The sequence below is a fragment of the Malania oleifera genome, chromosome 4, assembly GCF_029873635.1.
Source record: "Malania oleifera isolate guangnan ecotype guangnan chromosome 4, ASM2987363v1, whole genome shotgun sequence".
Classification (NCBI taxonomy): Eukaryota; Viridiplantae; Streptophyta; class Magnoliopsida; order Santalales; family Ximeniaceae; genus Malania; species Malania oleifera.
In genome coordinates, this window is record NC_080420.1 from 52,764,118 (window position 1) to 52,786,951 (window position 22,834).

General features: G+C 34.4%; 1 protein-coding gene across 4 annotated transcripts in view; it reads left to right on the plus strand.

Moving 5' to 3' along the window:
• LOC131152663 (uncharacterized) overlaps positions 1–14,189 on the plus strand; it is a 63,226-nt gene extending 49,037 nt beyond the window's left edge. For 2 of the 4 annotated variants that reach the window (XR_009136078.1, XR_009136079.1), the window contains 4 exons: positions 11,799–12,445; positions 13,559–13,655; positions 13,747–13,841; positions 13,916–14,189. Coding sequence is in view for 2 of the 4 variants with exons in the window: in XM_058104453.1 (XP_057960436.1) it covers positions 11,799–12,445; positions 13,559–13,655; positions 13,747–13,752 (750 nt within the window). In the remaining 2 variants the exon portion in view is untranslated. Of the gene's footprint in view, positions 1–11,798; positions 12,446–13,558; positions 13,656–13,746 lie in introns of all 4 variants that reach the window. The other 2 variants (XM_058104453.1, XM_058104452.1) reach the window with 1 other exon arrangement.
• Positions 14,190–22,834: the final 8,645 nt, after the last annotated feature.

Below are 22,834 nucleotides of genomic sequence, written 5' to 3' on the forward strand. Positions count from 1 at the left end.
TTAAAAAATTCCCTGGTGAAAATAAAGTCACAACTAGTATTTCACACCCTAGGGCCTTTCTACGCAAATATAAATCACTCAATAATATAAAACTGAGCATAAGTTATAACAGATATAGCAAGCTTAGTACGTCCCAATCATCCACAATAATAAAATTGTAAACATTTAAGTGCAAAAATTAAAGGGCATAAGGAAGAGAGTGACACCTGATATGTTATCGAGATTCGGAAACTGGGCCTACGTCCCTGCCTCAAGCACAACCTGCTTAGAGGATTCACTACCTTTGCTCACTTACGGGTGGAGCTACACCGTTTACAGCACCCTCTCCTTACTAGGCAAGGGAATACCCCAAGTCACATTCACAGGGCTGACACCAACCTTTACAACTAATCCTTATAGGCTAGATCACCACCTCCTCAAGCTACGCCTGGGATACAACTGATCCTTACAAGTTAGATCACCACCTTCTCAAGCCACGCCTGGAATACAACAGCAAGTAAAAATTTCGTGTACAATACAAGTGCTTCTACACTAAGCAAATTAGTACAACAATTCAATCTATGCACTCTAGTATGATAGGAATTATAGCTCAATAGAGTATTTGGTATTTTATCTCTCAAACAAATATATTGTATGAAATAATGTGAGAAATACTTATGAAAAAGATCCTTGATTCAAAAACATAAAGCACTTCAAGTAAATATCAAGGATGTCAAAGAACAATATAATATCTACCACAAATATTTTCAACAATGAAATATAGGTAGTAATGAAGATTAGCTTCTAAAAGTTATTTTTCAATAAACACAAATGAAGCCTTAGAGTCTTGCAATCAATATGCAAAGACACCCAAGCTATAGAAAGTTTTTCCCAAGAAAAATATATGTATCAATCAAAAAATATGGGAAGAACTTTAAGGTTTACTCTCAAAAGATTTTAAAATCGAATGAGTATGTGAGAGTTAGGAGTTTTAAAGACAAATGTGAGTGCTCACAATAACAGCCAATCAATCTACCAATTGCAATAATTTGCAAGTGCAGATTGAGAATCAAAGCTCTCTCAAAGGATTTTTTACAAGAGAATAAGAATGAGAGCAATATATGTATGCAAGAGAATGAGTAAAAAATAATAAATCTCAAGAATTTTTCAGAGGATTTTGTATTAATCAAATTGCTAATCTCTTGCTAATCAGGGGAAATGAAGGGGTATATATAATTTTTCCCAAAAATATTACCTTTAGGGATATGGCCAATATTTTGAAAGAGTTTAATTGGAAATTAACCCTGATTAACACGGTTAAAAATGGCTGAACTCGAGAGGTATGTGTTGGCCTTACAAGGCTTAAAATCTTGTTTTGATGCTAACAAATAAGTGGAACTTAACATATTTGGTTAAGTGATGATTTCAGGGCTCACATATGTGAAAGTAAGGTCAATGTGCTCACAAGGATTAAATGAAGCTTAAAGAATCAAAAGCATGGTTTTAAAGATGATATGTTAAAGCTTGAAGTCAAGATGGAACCAAAGAAGCAAAGCAAGAGAGCCAAAGAAAAGCAAAGTGCTCAAAGCAAAATAAGCATGAAGACTTGAGTGTTTCAAAATGTTAAATGTCCTAGAAGTCTTCATGTAAATGCTTTATATTTTAAATATCTTTGAAATATTGTTGAAGCTTTTTAGGGGATATTTATGGACTTAGAGACCTATTTTAAAACCTCGGAAAATGTTTTATGAAAGATCAAATAAAGAGAGCAAAACTAATTTAAAATTAAAAATGAAAAACCAGAAAGTGGACTGGTCAGCCGACTGACCAGATTACATTGGGTTTACTCAGCCGACTGACAGGAAAACATCAAAGTGAATAACTGCCCAGCCGACTGACAGTTTGCACTGAAATCAGTCAGCCGACTGACATGCCCAACTGACTGACCATTTTTGAACTGTGTCGAGTCAGCCGACTGACATTTATTTGGGTTGAATTCTGAATAGACAGAAAGGTGTCAGCTGCCTGTCCAGCCGACTGACCCTGCGAAAAAACATTACCCAGTCGCCCGTCTAACTGACTGACTCCACGGGATTTCAAATTTTTGAACTTAACGGGAAAATTCTAAAAACTAGTTTTTCAAATGTGAACGTTATTAAAACTTGGAGGACGCTTCAAATAACTTGGGGAACAAGGAAACTAATCCTAAAAAACCTATAAATGCTACCTTAATCCCAAGAAATTAACACACAAGCAAATACATTGCATACTTGCAATAAATCTCTCAATCTCTCTCAAAGTTCTCTATTGCTCATACTCTTGCTGGGGGAAATCATCTGAATTGCTGCTGAAACATCAACCTAAGGTTCTCATACTGAGTTTTCTCAATTACAAAAGAACCCTTGGTTATCTCTACACTTGAGCTTCAATTCTATTTCATATTGGTATTTAAATTATTGAAGCATCTAGTGCTGAAGTTGTACTAACTTGCTCTTTGTGAGAGTATACTTGTACGCAAATTGTATCTTGTGTTTCTTGTAGTTTTTTGACGATTCGAAGGTGTTTGGATCGTTGGCTAAGCGTGAGGATATCGCCTAAAGAGGCGGGCTCTAGCCTAATTGAAGGAGTGATCGAGTGAGGGGATATCACTTGGAGAGGCGGACTCTAGTCTACTGAAGGAGTGTGTAAACGGGCTTGTTCCGCCTGGTAAAGGAACTAGTTTTAGTGAATCCTTTGGTGGTTTGCTAAAAGTGAGGACGTAGGCTGGGTATAAGCCGAACCTCGTAAAAGCTATGGTCTCATTCTCTCTTTCCCTTGCTCTTTATTTTCAGCATATATAAATTGCATGCATGATTTAATTTCTTAATCATATATACTACATAAATTTTGAAATTAAGTAAATTTAAAGTCTAATTTTGATTTGGGTTGCGGAAACCGAAAGGATGTACGTTGGTTAAACCATACTTTGTGGAAACCATAAGGGAGTACGTTAATTGGTTAACACCCAAAGATAAATTAACTAAGAGTTTATTTGAATTTTGGATTTTGGGAAGAGTGTGAATGTTTTGTTGAAAATCATTTTGAGAAAGCTAATTCATTATCAAATGGATTGCATTAATCACAGGGCTTGAATCAAATTTATATCCACAGGGCTTATACAAACAAACAACCATCTTAAGTTCTTACATTACTAAAGTGTTGTATACTTTAATCTTGGTTTGGTTGTTTGCTTTCAAATTGTTTGGTTGATTGACTACTTGAATGATTGAATGTTTGTGTGGTTGTGGATTAAATAAAGAAATAAATTTTTGCTGAAAGTTTGAAGAATCAACAAGAAGTTAAAGAATTAAAAGAGGTTAAGGATTCTTAAAAAGAATTAAAAGAAAATTTTTAAATCCAATTCACCCCCTCTCTTGGGACTACACCTTAGTTTTCAATTGGTATTAGAGAAGGGGTTATAGCAAATCTTAATTAGTAGCTATACAAAGATTTTAATGGCACACTTAGGCGTAGCTCCTTTTGGAGAAGGACAATCCTCAACTAGGCTACCCATCTTTTGTGGTTTAAATTATACATTTTGGAAACAAAGGATGAGAATATATCTTCAAACTATGAATTGGAAAGTTTCGGAGGTTGTCATGGACGGTGACCTTATTCCCCTCAAACTTGTAAATGGAAAACAAGTCCCTTAGGAGAAAAAAGATATGAGTGACTTAGATCACAAAATGCTGCAAATCAATTCTAGTGCTATGAATGCTTTATATTGTGCTCTAGATATGAATGAATTCAATCGGGTTATGGCTTGCAAATCAGCCAAAGAGATTTGGGATAAATTAGAAGTTACTTATGAAGGAACCATTGATGTTAGAGACAATAGAATTGACATGCTAACTAGTGAATACGAAGCTTTCAAAATGAATCCGGATGAAACAATCACTAGCATGTATACAAGGTCACTCATATAATCAATTCTCTCAATGCCTTAGGAAAAACCTACACTACCTATGAAATGATTAGAAAAATTATTAGAGGTCTTCCACCTATATGAGAATCTAAAGTCACTGCAATAACCGAAGGAAGAAATTTGAAAAATACCTCCTTAGATGAATTTATAGGTTCTCTACTCACATATAAAATGTCAATGAATGAAAGGAGTGGAAAATCCAAAGCACAAGAATTTATAGCCTTCAAAGCCGCAAAAGAAAGCTCTAGTAGTGAAGAAGAGATGGATGAAGATGAACTAGCCTATATCTCTAAGAAACTTGCAAAAATCCTTAGAAGGAAGAACAAATTTAAAAGAAGAAATCAAAACTCCGAATCAGATGAAGAAGAAACTAACACAAAGAAATCAAAGAATAAAATCCTCACATGTTATAATTGCAACAAAGCTGGACATATAAAACTGGAGTGTCCATTACTTAAGAAAGATTCTAAAAAGAAAAAGAAAAAGGTTATGAAAGCCACTACTTGGGACAACATGAGTACAAGTAGTTCGGAATGTGAATCAAGTGACCAAGAGGTTGCTTATACTTGCTTCATGGCATGGGATGATGATAAAGAACAATGTTCCTTATCCAAATCGGATAATGAATATGATAGTGATTCATTTAATGAAACCGATGATGAAAGCATGCCATCTTATGAAGAACTTCAAATTGACTTATTCAAGGTGCATAAGATGTTAATTAATGTGACTAAACGATATACTTCATTAAAGAATAAGAATGAAGGTATAATGAAAGAGTTAGAATCCCTTAGAATTGCTGAAAGAGAAAAAGATTTAAGAATCAAGAAAATAGAAAGCAAAAATGAAAAATGATAGAAGATCTTTGATCCTTATCCTCTATGGAATATGAGAAAGACATATATATTTCTGAATTAGAGGATAAAATTAGAAAATTATCTCAAGAATTAGAGAAATCACAAAAGAAGGTTGATGACAAGAAAGATATTGAGATAAATGATCTCAAAAATCAAATTGAAGATAAAGAAAAGATCATTTACAACTTCACAAAAGGAAAGGAAAACTTTAACAAAATGATAGGCTCATAAAGGATGTCCTTAAACAAAGAAGGCATTGGATTTAATGGGGTTGAAAATAACAAAAAAAGGAATCTTTACATGGGATATTTTTCAAAAGCATCCAAAGATTATGCTAGCACATCTTCTAATGCTACACTAACACCATATGCTACCTATGCAAGAAAAATGGTCATATAAAGTTTGAATGTCCATTAAAGAGAAAGGATGTAAGAATTAAACAAGTATGGAGAATAAAAGAAACATCACTTATGAAACCTACTGGACCCAAAAAGATATGGGTACCTAGATAAAAAGCCTTGTATGAGACAAATAAATAACATTGTTGGCTAAAATCATAGGATGATTCATACAAACTTAAATTAAAAAAATAAAAGGGTTTTAAGATTCATAAGGAATCAAAAGAAAGCAAAATCAAAGCTTATTACATGAATACTTTGATTAAAGGAAAAGTTTTTGAACAAAATAAGAAACATTTAAAAATGAGAGGTACTTGAAGACAACTTGAGCAATATTACAAAGCAAATGAAAATGAAATACATGTTGTGCTAATTTGCTATATACTATATGTGTGTATAATCATGACTTGACTAATATTAATAATGTATGGTTCACTATATTGTAAATTTGAGCATGAGAGCATAAGCATGAATTTTGATATGAAGATAAACCATGTATGCTAATGATGAATCGAGTGGATAAATCTGTTTGTTTTGTGATGCTCTTCATATTGGTATCCATGAGCTATGAAAGATATAATATTAGTATTCTTAGAATCCATAAGCTATGAATGATGTGATATTAGCTTTGGTATCTATAAACTAATTTTGGTATCCATGAATATTGTAATTGGTATCAACAATTAAAAAGCTCAATTGGCAAGCATAATTATTTACATAAACATGATATAACATTAATGATGATTAACATGATATTGGTATTTGATAATAGTATCCATGAGAACATACATGATATAAATCAATATTTGAAGCATGGATAATAAACTTAAAAGATAAATTGGTATCAAATCTGAATGTATTAAATTCAGGGGGAGTATTATGACTTATTGTCTATACTATATTTTTTTTATTATTAAATGGTGTCACATTTTAAAAGATTAATTGGTGTCATGGAATAAACAATTGGTATCATGAATTCAATTTGCATGATGAATTTTAAAGTTCTATACTTTTTATGGTTGCTCATAGCCTTAGTATTTACTGTTTTACTTGATATCTTACTCTTTTTGATTGATGTCAAAAGGGAGAGAAATTTTGGGCAAAAATTGAGCATGATATTAAAAATTGAAAGCTTATTGAAATGATATGTTGATATGTCAAAAGGAGGAGAAGTATGTGATATTAATTGATATTGATATTGAAAAATGTGATTTTGATATATGAGCATGATACGTGAAAATATTTTTGAAAAGACCTAGAGATTGCAAATATTGTTAAGATGAGTCTTATTGAAAGGGGGAGTCTTTTTAAGACTTAATCAAATTTTTGCTCTTTGTTTGTCATCATAAAAAATGGGGAGATTGTTGGCCTTACAAGGCTTAAAATCTTGTTTTGATGCTAACAAACAAGTGAAATTTAACATATTTGGTTAAGTGATGATTTTAGGGCTCACATATGTGAAAGCAAGGTCAATGTGCTCTCAAGGATCAAATGAAGCTTAAAGAATCAAAAACATGGTTTTAAAGATGATATGTTAAAGTTTGAAGTCAAGATGGAACCAAAGAAGCAAAGCAAGAGAGTCAAAGAAAAGCAAAGTGCTTAAAGCAAAATAAGCATGAAGACTTAAGTGTTTCAAAATGTCAAATGTCCTAGAAGTCTTTATGTAAGTGCTTCATATTTTAAATATCTTTGAAATATTGTTGAAGCTCTTTAGGGGATATTTATAGACTTAGAGACCTATTTTAAAACCTCGGAAAATGTTTTATGAAAGATCAAATCAAGAGAGCAAAACTAATTTTGAAAAACTGAAAATGAAAAACCAGAAAGTGGACTAGTCAGCCGACTGACGAGATTACACTGGGTTTACTCAGCTGACTGACAGGAAAACATCAGAGTGAATAACTGCCCAGCCGACTGACAGTTTACACTGAAATCAGTCAGCTGACTGACATGCCCAGCCGATTGACCATTTTTGAACTGTGTCGAGCCAGCCGACTGACATTTATTTGGGTTAAATTCTGAACAAAAAGAAAGGTGTCAGCTGCTTGTCCAGCCGACTGACCTTGCGAAAAAACATTACCTAGTCGCCTGTCCTTCTGACTGACTCCACGGGATTTCAAAATTTTGAACTTAACGGGAAAATTCTAAAAACTAGTTTTTCAAATGTGAACGTTATAAAAACTTGGAGGACACTTCAAATAACTTGGGGAACAAGGAAACTAATCCTAAAAAGCCTATAAATACTACCTTAATCCCAAGAAATTAACACACAAGCAAATACACAGCATACTTGCAATAAATCTCTCAATCTCTCTTAAAGTTCTCTATTGCTCATACTCTTGCTTGGGGAAATCATCTGAATTGCTGCTGAAACATCAACCTAAGGTTCTCATACTGAGTTTTTCAATTACAAAAAAACCCTTGGTGATCTCTACACTTGAGTTTCAATTCTATTTCATATTAGTATTTAAATTATTGAAGTACCTAGTGCTGAAGTTGTACTAACTTGCTCTTTGTGAGAGTATACTTGTACACAGATTGTATCTTGTGTTTCTTGTAGTTCTTTGACAATTCCAAGGTGTTTGGATTGTTGGCTAAGCATAGGTGTTAAAATATCAATCCTGAATATCTTTGTAAATAAAATACAAATTAGGAAAGTGGGTAATTATGGGGGATTTGATATTATTCAATAGGAAATTGTTTCCTTGTTTAGAATAGGTAATCGTATTATATATTGGATTGTACAGAAGAACAATATAATTAAGAAAAATATTTTTCAATTGTTTATTCTTTCAATGGGAATATCGCTTAAAGAGGTGGGCTCTAGCCTAATTGAAGGAGTGACTGAGTGAGGGGATATCACTTAGAGAGGCGGGCTCTAGCCTACTGAAGGAGTGTGTAAACGGTGTTGTTCCACCCAGTAAAGGAACTAGTTTTAGTGAATCCTTTGGTGGTTTGTCAAAGGCGAGGACGTAGGCTGAGTATAAGCCGAATCTCGTTAAAGCCATGGTCTCATTCTCTCTTTCCTTTGCTCTTTATTTTCAGCACATATAAATTGCGTGGATGATTTAATTTCTTAATCATATATACTACGTAAATTTGGAAATTAAGTAAACTAAAAGTCTAATTTTGATTTGGGCTGCGGAAACCGAAATGGAGTACGTTGGTTAAACCATACTTTTCGGAAACCATAAGGGAGTACGTTCATTGGTTAACACCCAAAGATAAATTAACTAAGAGTTTATTTGAATTCTTGATTTTGGGAAGAGTGTGAATGTTTTGTTGAAAATCATTTTGAGAAAGCTAATTCTTTATCAAAGGGATTGCATTAACCACAGGGCTTGAATCAAATTTATATCCACAGTGCTTATACAAACAAACAACCATCTTAAGTTCTTACATTACTAAAGTGTTGTATACTTTAATCTTGGTTTGGTTGTTTGCTTTGAAATTGTTTGTTTGATTGACTACTTGAATGATTGAATGTTTGTGTGGTTGTGGATTAAATAAAGAAATAAGTTTTTGTTGAAAGTTTGAAGAATCAACAAGAAGTTAAAGAATTAAAAGAGGTCAAGAATTCTTAAAAGAATTAAAAGAAAATTTTTAAATTCAATTCACCCCCCTCTTAGGACTACACCTTAGTTTTCAGTTTGGTCGGCTGAGGTATACCATCGATCGACCGAACACAGAGATTTTGATTTTAATTTAAGGGTTTGGTTGGCTGTGGCTGGTGCCGGTCGGCCGAGCCAAGGGGATTTTCCAAACATTTGTAGGTTCGGTCCCCTGAGGTGTTTTTAAACTAAAAGTTTGGTTGGCCGGGGAAGCTAGGAAAAGTCAATTTTAAGTGTTGGTCGATCGTGGAAGTTTAGTTCAAAAGGTGTTCAGTCGGCCGAGCCAAGTCAAACATTTTGACTTTTTGACTGTTCGGTCGACTGAGGCGTTTATAACGCCAAGTGAACGATCGACCGAGGCTCTTGAAAAGTCAAGGTATTTTCTATCTTTGACCTAGTAAGCTTTAACCCTATTTGTATAAGAAAGGCATTTAAGCTTCAGGGATTTTTCATGAAGTGTTTGGGTTCCTAAAGTCAGTCTATGACCTTTGAGCATTAATTTCTATCATGTACGTAATGCAATTATTACAGACCAATTAAAATATTACAGATCCCAAAAATTAAATGCAATTATAATACAATATAGACAATGTCTTCATTCTCTTTTGCTCTTTTGATTGCCATGCCATACACTGGTTGAAGTGATCTTTTAGCTCCTCATGGCTTCCAACGTATCTTTACCATCCGTGCGTGCTAAATAATAATCCTGTTCACATGTTCAATGCCCAGGTAAGATACTTTGGATTTGTCATAATCAAAACGGGATAGGACTCATAGAGTCAACACCCACCCCACAAAACCCCATCGCCGGAGGACACCCCATGCACCCTCGTACGCCGGCCAAATACTGGTAGGGCTGACCCCACGCGCCGGCGTGTGAGTGAAGTTCTGGTCACTTTTTCCTTTGCCATGCTCTAATTCCTTCTTTAGGCTATATTATCAAGCTGTTAAGGCCAGTCTTTTGCAAAAAAATTCAAACTTTTTCGACCATGCATGCGCTGTGTGTTCCATTCATTTCTGTTCAGGGTTTGTGAAGGCTTCTTTTTGAGTTTTTCAGGGCCATGGCAGTGTTCGTATGCTCAGTTGTGAGGCTGTGGCAGTGCTATGTTGTTCACCTCATCCGTGGTTGTGTCGGTGCTTCACATAGTTTGTGATTGTCCTGATAATTGTTTGTTCTTCTTGTTTTTGGTGTGGTTGCTGATTTGTGAGTGCTGTGGCAGTGCTATATCTGTCCGTGAGTTGCTCACCTCGTCAGTTGTGTTGGTACTTCACATAGTTTGTGAATCTGTGATTGCCCCGATTATTGATCATTCTTCTTGTTTTTGGTGTGATTGCTCATTTGTCATTGCTGTGGCAGTGCTATATCTGTCCGTGAGTTGTTCACCTTGTCAGTTGTTGTGTCGATGCTTCACATTGTGATTGTTCCAATTAGTTTTGATTGTTCTTCTTGTTTTTTGTGTGATTGCTGATTTGTGAGTGTTGGGATGGAATCTATGAATCCCAAAAATTTGTTTCCTACATCGCTGCCACAAATAACGACTCAAAAGTTGGATGGAAAGAACTGAGTTCAATAGTCTAAAGCTGTTCGGACTTATTTAGTAGGATTAGGGAAATTTGACCACTGGCTCCAATCTGAAACATTGAGCTGTATGCCTCTTTTATGTAAGGAAATAGTCTCTTTGGATGTGTGCACATGTATTTCTTGGATCCATTAAGACTAGTCAATTTACCTTAAATGAACAGGCTGGCTATAATGAATTGGTTGTATTCTTGTGTCGCTGTGGGTGTCAGCAAATGTTTTTTTTTATGTTATGTTTCTCTGGAAGACTCGCAGTGGAATTGATTGGTCCTGTTACATTGAGTTTGGTTCTCTGTTTAGGTTGAATTCTTTGTAACTAGTTTCTGTTGATGTAAAGGGAGGATTTCTTATCCTCCCTGTCCTCTTTTTTTTTTTTTTCCCTCTCTAATTTTATGATATACAAAATAAAATAAAAATGGTTGTAATAATTTTAGGCTTTGGGATTCAATTTACCCATTTTTTTTTTCCCTCTCTACTTTTATGATATACAAAATAAAATAAAATGGTTGTAATAATTTTAGGCTTTGGGATTCAATTTACCCACCATCCAAATTATTTTTATTTAGATTCTGTAAATTTAATATTCAGCTGCCATTGGTTGTGGAGCATGAAAGCATGGATTTGTGCCTAGGAGTGCAGCAAACTTGTGCAGAAGTGCTGTTGGACAACATCCAATCAACTTTCCTTTTTAGGGCTTCCCTTGATGTGGCCATAATTGGTTCTTTGTGACTTCAATATTTTAAGGATAATTGGCTGTTGTCTGTTTCAGGTTGGCCCATTTATACATATGGGTTCTTTTTTATATCAATGTTTTCCATTCAATGCTGAATGGATATTCTGGTTGTTTATTTTATTATTTGTGCGCACAGCTTGAACGTGGCCTGCCATCTGCTCTATTATCCGTGTTTGTGAAAACCTGTCTATTCGTACTATGTTGCCTAAGCTCTAAGGAGAAAAGTGAATATACTGCCAGATTGATGGAGATATCCACCTTAAATTCTTCTTCCTTTCAATGTTCAATATGCATCCAAGAATGGGTGTTTGGGGTTTTCCGTGTTCTGACTATTTGGTTTTTGGTGTTTTGGATTTTGCCCCTTGCAAATTTTTTATGGAATTTACTTATGTCAAAATTACTGGCTGATAGCTACTAATATAACTGTTTCAACTTACTTTGCGTATGGATGCGATTTGTGTTTTCCCATGCCAACTTTTGGATTTGATTTTCTTCTCTTATTCTCTTAAGTTAACAAGCTGATTTTCATTCTCTAAACAGTTTGTTTTCATATATCTGCACCTATTGGTATTTGGTGCCCATTTTCATAATGGATTATGAAGGATATTGCAAATCCCAGCATAACTATTTGATACCTAGATTCAAGCAGTTCTAAGTATAATTGATGTTGGTTGCAGGCAAAGCTGTTAAAGATGGATGTAGAAGGATCTAAAGTCATCAGGAAGGTAGCAAGAAATGCATTATTGGAACTTTCTGAAGATGAATATTATAGAATTCTTATAATAGAGGAAGGTTTGGTTCTGGTTCCTATTATTGGTGCAGCTGCCTATAAGTCTTTCAGACCAGTTTCACATTCATGGCCTTCATTACCTGATGGTACAGAATTTGAAATGAGGTCAAAAGGTCCTTCAAGATATGGTGCCTCAGAGCTACTCCTTGGATTAAATATTGATGGCAATGATGTTAACATAGACAAAACCAAGGTGGAGGCAATAATTGGACAAACTCGGCAACAGTTTCTTGCTCGTATTGGAGCTATAGAATTGGAAGATGGTGAAAAATCACGAACCAAAAGCTCTATTAGTCAGCAGTTTACACTTTTGCCTTGGATGGATGGCATTGCTCGCTTGGTTTTGATTCTTGGACTTGAAGATGAGTCAGCTATTCTAAAAGCTGCAGAATTAATTGCTGATGCATGTATCAATGAACATATTCAGATCGCGTTCAAGGAAGCCGGAGCCATCAAGTATCTAGTTCGGCTTTTAGACCATAAAAATAATGCTGTAAAATTGGCTGCCACTGGTGCTTTGGAGAGGCTGTCCAGGTTATTTATTATTATTTCATGTTTCAGCTCCCTGTTTCTGTGTGGGGTTTCTTGTTCAAGAAAATGCGTCAATTGTCAATGATAAAAATCTTGCTGGAAAATATAAGACAACTAAAACAAAATCATTGTTTGGATGTCAGAAGATTACTCTCTCATGCCATTGTCTTCATTCTGGACCTTAAAATCCTTTCCCTAGAGTTTAGGACAAGTGAAATGTTCATCTCCACTCTTACAGCAAAGACATGAGATTTTTAATATTTTTGTGGTCAAGAGGGAAAAATAAGAGTTCCTGTTTGACTTTGTTATGCTAAATATGTGACCCCTCTCCACTTCTGTAGTTAAGTACTTAAGGCTGATGCCTTTTCATGAGAGAGAGAGAGGAACAACTTGTTCATGTTGGATGCTATTCCTCTTTACTTTGTAGCCAAATAGTTAAGGTCTTCTTATTTTATGTTTAAGGTGATGGAGAGGGAGGGAGAGTAAGAGAGTCAGAGCAAAACGTGTTCTTGTTGTATGCTATTTCTACTCTCTCAACTAGTCCAGCCTCCAAAAGGTTTATTTTATGGTCAAGGTGAGGAAAGAGGAACAACTTATTCATGATGGATTCTATCTTTCTTTATTTCTGTGCACTGGACTGCCCCTTTCTTTTTATATTTTATGTTTAAGGTGGGGGTGGGGGAAGAGGGCCAGAGAGGAAACATGTTCACGTTGAGTGACATATGCTACCCCTAGTGTTTAGAATCGGTGGAACAAGCTTTTCTGGTGTTTGCATTTTCACCGACAACCATCCGTGTCTACAGTGTAACCACTTAAACCAACTCTTCTTGCTATCTTTCTAACAGCACTCCCATGAGAGGGTTTCTTTGATGCGTAATATGCACTAGCCACATGATTTTTGGAATTTACATTTGTGAACTTTGTTTGGAGTTTGTGGTGGCAAAGCCTTGATTCTGTCTTAGACACCCAACACCTATATCTGTCTATTGCCACAATGGTTCAATATTGTATTTGTTGAGCTTTCTGTACAGGTTCAGGTTTTCAAAGAACTATGGTACCGTTAGACTGGAGTTTCATAACAACTTGCTGATTTTTCTCCTGTATTCCTTGATGCAGCAAAGATGGTTACCAGGGAATTGAAGCAGAAAGTGCTATGTATCCTCCTATGAATACTCATAAGCACCTGGAGACCTCTGAAAGTTTGACAGAAAAGGTCTTTTTGTGTTTCTGTTTATCCAGATGTTTATTTTAATTTTATTTGTTGTGCTGCTCTTCAAATAACATGAAACTTGTACATGTTGCAGAATTGAGTCTTTCTTGCTCGGATTCTAGACGATGCAGAATTGAGCCTTTTCTTGCTTGGATTTTAGGCGATGCAGAATTGAGCTGTTCTTGCTCGGTAAGTAAATCAAGTCGATGTTAGTCATTTCTTGCAGCATTAAATCAAGGCCTATAGTTTCTTTTCGCTTACAGAGCAGTTGATTTCTTCTGGTTTTATGATGGTCCAATTAAAAAACAATGAAGGGGGGTTTGGATGCTACACGTAGCTCTAACAGTGCTGAGCGTTTTAGCTGGAAACATGGATGTAATACCTAGATTAGAATTCCCCAAGTTTATTTTGTATAATTTTAAAAATTAATAGACCCGTGGATATATAATAAATTTAAATGTAGTTTAATGTATGCAATTTTTATTGTAGATAACTTTGCAATTAAAAGTTGAAACATCATAGTTTCTTTTGTCTGCATCTCCCATTTTCTCTTAAGATTCAACTTGTCAGTTGAATTCAATTAATACTCCAAATAAGTCACTAAAAATATATTTTTATTACACGTTTAACTAATGTATGCATAAAAACATGAATAAAAAAATAAAAAAGCTAGACAGGTGATAAATATTGAAATGATATCTCTGAAAAAAAAGAGAAAAAAAGAAAAAAATTGCAATTAGATTATATAGGAATTAGTCATGTCCGCTCGATGATTTCTCTGTATATTTTTAGCATTCCATATTCATAAATTTAAAATTCAAATTCATATATCTAGGACCGACTTCAGACTTCTCTACAAATATGTATCAAGAAACCGTCAAAATGTCAACAAGAATAATTTGTATATTAACAAATTAGGTTACGAAGTTAAAAGAATGCACATAACATGTCCAATATGTAATAAATAAATTTAAAAAATATAAAGAGAAACAACAACAACAACAATAAGTCTTAAGTTTCATTAGGGTCGGATTGGTCACATGAATATTAGATTAAGAGCCGCTAAATCTTTTATTACTACCTCATTTGAAGTTATTTTAAGCTCACTCTGCCTTTTTTTAAATGATATAAACAATAACTAACTCCTCATTGGTGCTCTAGTAGGACTGCATTTAAAATGTCCAAATCATCTAAACGACCTCTTAATTATCTTGTTTTCAATCGGTGATATGGCTAAATTATTATGTATATGCTTATTTCTTACTTTATCTTTTAATGTTAAGCCACTCATCTACCTTAACATTTGCATCTCAACAACTTTTATTTTTTTGTACGTGTTTGTTAGTTGGCTAACATTATGAACCATAAAACATAGCTAGCATTATAGCTATCTTATGAAACTTTTTTTTATTATAAATTTTAGGAGTATTTTATGATTATACAACACACTTGACGCACTCCCTCATTTTACCCAACCTACTTTAATTTTATGTATTACATCTTCTACAATTTCCCTCTCAGCTTGTAGAATAAATTCAAGATATCTTAATCTATTAGTGCTATTAATCTTTTGATTTTTAAGTTTAATATTCTCTTTATAGGTATTCCTTATATAGTATTGAAATTATATTTCATAAATTTTATCTTATTCCTACTTATTCTAAACTCTTTAAGCTCTAATCTGACTCTCTAAAGTTCTAGTTTAGATTCCACTCTACTTCTACTATCATCAACCAATATGATATCATCTGTAAACAATATACACTAAGGGCTCTCATTTTGAATATTCCTAATTAGATCATCAATTACTAAAGTAAAAGATAAGGATTCAAAGTAGAACTATATCTATTGTGTTTGGAAAATTTCTAGGTTCTTCTCGTACAATCATAACGTTAATCACTACTCTATCATATATATCCTTAATGACCTTCATATATTTATTGCAAATTATTTTTTTTTTTTGTTCTAAGACCCACCAAAGAGCTTTCCTAGGTACTCTATAATAAGTTTTCTATAAGTGTAATAAAAACCATATGCAAGTACCCCCCTTTTTTTTTCCTTAAACTTTTTTCATTAAACTTATTAAAAGATAAATAACTTCTATTATTGATCTCCTAGGCATAAAATCAAATTGGTTTTTTGAATTCTTCATTTCTAATCTTATTCTATATTCAATTAGCATTTTCCTTAATCTTAATTCTACGATAATTATTACAATTTTGAATATCACATTTGTTTTTGTGCAAAGTACTAATGTACTTTTCCTCCATTCCTTTAACATTTTTTTTTTGGGTTTTTTATAATAGAATTGAATAGATTACTTAATCAAATAATTCCTTTATCCCCTAAACATTTCCAAATTTCAATTTGTATTTTATTTGGTCCTATAGATTTCCCATTTTTCATCTTTTTTAATGCATTCTTAACTTCAAGGACTCTAATTTTGTAAATAAATTTCTTATTTTCAGTTTTCTCCTCATTTGTCACTTTCAAGTTCAATCTTTCATTTTGGTTTTGTTGTAAAATAACGCCTCTTAAACAATGCACGACGGAATAATAATATTGTTGTAAATGATCAAACATACACTTGCAACAATTTAAATGATGAAAAATAGAATACTTCCACAACCATAGCAATATAAAGAAAGTAAAGATAAGAGCAACGACACCATGAATTACGTGGTTCGACTAAACATATATCCACGGGAGCAATCGACAAGAGTTTTACTATGAAAATCAAAGATACACACTACAATGGTATACAATGATTTTCTTTCATTCTCTCACCCTCTCTCTCACTGCAATATACTCAGAATAGTATATTTAATAAACCATGGAGGCTTCCCTCTGAATCCCCAACCGCCACAACGTTCATATTCAAAATTTGAAATTTTCCTCGAAGCCCTGAGAGCACTCGTCAATGAGTGAGGCTAACTTGTCGACGAGTCACTAAATGTCTGAGATTTTTTGGCTTTCGGTATATCCTCATTGACGAGTGTGCCACTTCAACCATATGCTTTTCTTCCTTTGTTTATGAACTTTACCAAGTATAAGAGCCACACACAAATACAACAATATCTATCTTGGCGATTATATGCCCTTTGGGAGAACCTGAAAAACATATCTGATTGCTCCACCTTGACCTTAAAATGTTCGGTTGAGACTGTCTCCTTTCTAGCACTTGGAGACATGCACCAAGTCCAAGCAACGTCGCTTGAACTTGCCGATGACAGTTTCAGTTTCTACCATAAACTCTGATACAGTTGTAGATGCATCACCTGAAGACTTCACCCTAAGCTTTCAACAAGACCTTTCCACAAAACAAAAAAAAAAAAAAAAAAAAAAAAAAAAAAAAAAAAAAAAACTACTGCAAGCCTTATATCACTAAAGTCTCTTACATAGTCTTCAACAAAACTGAAAACTGACGGTTCACTCTTTTGCCTGCTAAAACATCCCATTGCACAATTATAGGGGTACCTTTATCATATCCCGGACATCACAGCCCGTCCTTGGGTATCGTATGGTAGACATTTCATATTGATTCTTCACATAACCCCCTTGAGATAACAAACAAAGTCTCCCTGCTATTCTATCCATAAAGCCACCTTGAGATAACACCAATCTCCCTATAGCTTTGTCCACAAAACCACCATGAGATAACACTAATCTCCCTACAGTTCTGTCCATGTAAATCAGCAAACCAAGACCCATTTGAGCGAACCCAACATATTCATGTTAAAAACTTTCAACAGAGTTCTCAACTGATTAGCCTTAGTTAAAGCCGTTCTAGCCCATAACATGTCATTTACACACAACAGATACATCACTAAACTACATACTATCACCCTTTTCCACACTGGAAGTCTCACTAACTCACACACCTGGTACATATGCAATACATCCATTTTCTCTACCACAACACTTATCCTTTTATTTTTCTCTTTGCCATGCATTGCAACTTGAAAAATAGTAGAAACCTTGTTGCTAGTAGTAATGAATACATAAAACTCCAGAGTGCCAAATTTATACCTAAGTGGTGGTCTGATAATGCACATGGGCCCACCATGATTCTGCTAGTCTCTCGAGTTGAAACTCCCTATAAACTATGTCATCTCTGCCTTGAGTCTGATGCTCCAGCTGCATCACATGTCCATTCATACCGTGATATTGTTGACCCGAGATAGAACTCCTTGCATTTCTGCCCTGAGTCCCTAGCTCCACATGAATAACATGATTATTGTTGTTGCAGTTTTCTGACATTTGTTTCTCTTCCTTTACCTGAGTACGCTGCTCCATGGCTTCATCAACAAAAGCCATGTTCTCAATCACCCCTTTGTTTGCCATAGGATCACCCAACTTGAACCCACCTTTCTTATACCCCTTTAAAAGTGAACGAACATAATGCCAAACCTAGATCCTTCATCACTAGAATAGTGCACTAGTGGACATCCACTCACAATCGAGTAGTCTACCACAAAACTTGTCCACAATTCACCTGCAATCACCCCTTTGTTTGCCATAGGATCACCCAGTTTGAACCCACCTTTCTTATACCGTATAAAAGTGAATTGTCTAAACATAATGCCAAGCCTAGATCCTTCATTACTAGAATAGTGTGTTAGTAGACATCCATTCACAACTAAGTAGTTTACAGCAAAACCTGCTCACAATTCACCTGCACCTTTCCCATCTAGCGATACCTTTGGCGATCGAGCACACAAGAAATGTGCCATACTCACTGAATTCACCAAGAAGTACCCTACAAGCCTTGCATATTATCTGCCTTGCTTACAAAAATCCTTGAACAAAACCTGTGTACTCAGCCCTAATGTTTGGCTTGAGAATCTCTCTTCCCGGTCTGGTTTTCCACCTCAACCATTGCATGAAGTACACCAAGACCCTTTATGATAAACCCAAGAAATACATATGTCTATCCCCTGATGCTATCATCATTCGATTTCCAAGTATCTGAATGCATGTAGTCACCCATATGCTTCAACCGCATATGCTACAAAATTTTTGATTCAGATTCAACAGTTGCAACTCTACATGCAACTGTAACATCCTGCAGTGCATAGATATTTCCCGCTACTTTTTCTCCTTTCATCACTACCGAGTTGCCTTCACACACTTTTATTTCTCCACTTTTAGACTTGTAACAATATCCATTATAGTTTAAAGTACCCAATGAAATAACATTCATACTTAGAACCAATTCATGCTTTACATCACATATGATTCTTACAACACCATCATACATTCTGATTTTGACATTTCCAATAACAAATATTTTGCATGAAATATCATTTTCCATCAAAATACAACCATCATAAAATGACCTGTAGGTGTCAAACCATTTTTTAGGATAAAAGCATCCAGTATCTAAGATCCAAGAATCACCCATGAGGCACTCCAAACCTGATGAAACACATAGCATATCTGTATCACTACATTTTGAATATTCCTCCACCGCACTTCTGATTTTGAAAAACCCTTAGACATATATTAGCATTCTAGTTTTCGCCAAAATAATGCCGGAGAATCCTCATTTATGACGTGATACCACACGTCATTAGCCAAACAAAGTCGAATAAGTGCTCCCAATTCATTCCAAGTCTCCGCAACCATGCTATCTGGTTGAATTTTGTATATAACTTTCACCGTACTTTATTGCACCAAGAGATCCTTCTATGTAGCGGCCATTACAACTTCACTCTGATACCAATTGTTGTGAAATAATGTCTCTTAAATAATGCACAACGGAATAATAATATTATTGTAAAGGATCAAACATACACTTGTAACAATCTAAATGATGAAAAACAAAATACTTCCACAACCATAGCAATATAAAGAAAGTAAAGATAAGAGCAATGACACCAGGAATTACATGGTTTGGCAAAACCTACTTCCACTGGAGCAATCGACAAGAATTTCACTATGAAAATCAAAGATACACACTACAATGGTATATAATGATCTTCTCTCCCTCTCTTACCCTCTCTCTCACTGCAACATACTCAGAATAGTATATTTAATAACCCCATGGAGGCTTCCGTTCGAATTCTTAATCGTCACAACGTTCATATTCAAAATTTGAAATTTTCCTCATAGCCCTAAGAGCACTCATCGACGAGTTATATACTCAGAATAGTATATTTAATAACCCCATGGAGGCTTCCCTTCGAATTCCTAATCGTCACAATGTTCATATTCAAAATTTGAAAATTTCCTCGTAGCCACAAGAGCACTCGTCGACGAGTGAGGCCAACTCGTCGACGAGTTATTGAATGTCTGAGATTTTCTAGCTCTCGGTATCTCCTCGTTGACGAGTGAGGCACACTTGTCTACGAGTCCTTGCTACAGGGCATCAATAACTTCAACCATATGCTTCCCCTCCCCCCCCCCCCTCTTTTTTTATAAACTCCACCAAGTATAAGAGACACACACAAATACAACAAGTTTTTATTAAACAACTTATCAAAATGTCACCTCTCTTTTATGTGTTCTTTTCTAATTAAGACATTATCATTTTCGTCCCTCATACATTTTACGTCACTAAAATCTTTGCATTTTCTTTCTTTAACTCTAGCAAGTTTATAAATGTCATTTCCTCCTTCTTTTGTATCTAGGTTAGTATATAAAGTATCACAGACTCTATGTTTAGCTTCAATAATAGTATTGTTTGTATTTTTTTTGCCTCTTTATATTTTCAAGATTTTATATATATATATATATATATATATATATTTTCATATTTTATACCAATTTCTTTTTATCTTAATGGATTTTTGGACTTCTTAATCCCACCACCAACTCTATTTACTATCCGAGTATCTTCCTTTAGACTCACCTAAAACCTTTTTTGCTATCCTCGCAATAGAATTTGCTATTTTATTCCAAATAATATTTGCATAAACCTTATACCCTATTGTCCAATCACTCTCTTTGTTCATTTTATCTTTAAATTTTACTATTTTATCTTCGTTCAAGTTTCACTATCTAGTTATCTTGTGTTTGATTTATGCTACTTGTAATGACCCCAAAATTGTTACCATTTTTTTTTTTTTATAATATACATAACTTTGATACCCATAATACTATTCACTATAACGTCTTGAACCTCAAGTGGTACCAAGGATACTTGTTCACAAAACATACCACCTATGCAACGAGAAAACATAAAACACTTTAACCTTATTTACAATACCAGAGTTTCGGTATTTTTCAAAATATACTCATACATTTCCCAAAAGGAACCCAATGTCCTGGGGTCATACCCAAAAATACAACTCCCAACTCAAAACTTACCCTATAGCTAGGGCAGTACTAAAGTCTCCTCTATCTCAGAGCTCGTTTCGCACATTTATTTGGATCACCTGAAATGTTTGAAATTCTAAGGTGAGACACCTCTCAGTAAGATGGAATAAATTACAACCAGTGTGTGGCAAATGAGTTTTACTTGAATGAAATAATTATTAAACTAACTATAACTGTGATAACATTTCAATGTAAAACATATTATAACTCACACCTATGCCTTTTAAAATAAACCTTCTATTGAACATACTTTTAATTGTAATAGATAGTTCCTGTTTTCTGTGAAACTATATACATTTATTTATATAACCGTGAAAGCTTCCATGGATGGATAACTGTATACATGAATAACCCCGCATGCTCGGGTTATGTGGCCCGTGGGTGAGACTTAACTCTGACTGGCCTACCAGGCTAAGTCAAACTATAAACCTCTGTAGTATGATTGGCCTCCTTAACCTAGACCTGACTTCCAGGGAGCCTTCGTCTCTCCTCTAGGCACAATCAACTGTCAATTCCACACTTTATCCGAGATGTGTGGTTGCACTATCTCTACTGTATAGCTACGGTATCATGCTCTATAATATGTGCTGTCCATTTAGGATCTGATACTATATAATACTATGTCTGTATATAACTACTTTACCATGATTTTGTATAAACGAAAATAACCATGATTTTGTGTAAAACTGTAAATCATAGCTTTGTAATAACTGTATATCATGGTTCTGTGATAACTATAAATCATGGTTCTGTAAAAGTTGTATATAATCAAGGTTCTATAAAAAAAAAAACTATAATATCATGGTTCGATAACAACTGTATAAAATTATGTATTAAATCTCTGTACTATATCTGATATTTCTCATGCCACACAATTTTAATGAAACTCTTATACTATAATCTATACGGGTAAAACTGTATTTTCCTGCTATATAAAAATAATACATATCATATGTAAAACTTTCCTATAACCCACATTTTCTGAATTATCAAAAATATACAACAGATGTAAAATCCAAATTTCATACTCTAAATTTATATTCTGTAATATATAGTAAATCATATGCGAAAATCCCATAAACACATGTTATACTTTAATTGATTAAATTCTTGAATTTATTTGGCTTAACTTATTCCCCTTACTTAATTATCAAGAGGTTTGCTAAAATTCTATAATCACGCTCGTGGCGTTCAGAACTCAAAAACCCTGAAATTATGTAATCCCAGAATAATATCACATTCACATTTTCCCTAGACCCACAAACTCCATTTAATCAATGAAATATCAAATAATTAACTATTTATTACTCTTACCTCAATTCCTAAGGAAACGCCCGCAGGGACCCTAAACTTGTGCCTGCGGCGTTGACACCAAAACTCTGAAATTTACATTTTTTCAAGATCAATCAACTTTAACCCCACAATTATAATCATTTAAATATCTTTAAACCTATATTCTTCATTTAATAATTCAAATACCAATATTTAACACCCTTACCTCAAATTTGGAGTGGTGCTTGGGATCTTTAAAACATAATTCTGCTTCGCTCAAATTGACGAGGCTCATCGCTAGGCCTAAAATATGGAGTTTGATCGTCGATGGGGTGAGTTTAGAGTGAGAAAATGAAGAGAGAGAGAGAGAGAGAGAGAGAGAGAGAGCTCGCAGCTTCTAGAGGAGAGAGAGAGTTTTTTGAACTTTTTAACAAGAAAATGACATGCAACCCTTATATGCCATTCTGTCCTAGGAAAAAAAAGTCAATGGTTTTCTTAGGCTCCTAGAAAACTTTCGCCGGTTTTGTCTTTAACCAAACTAGTTTCACTGTTTACCCTTTTACCCGGCTGCAGTAACTATATAACCGTTG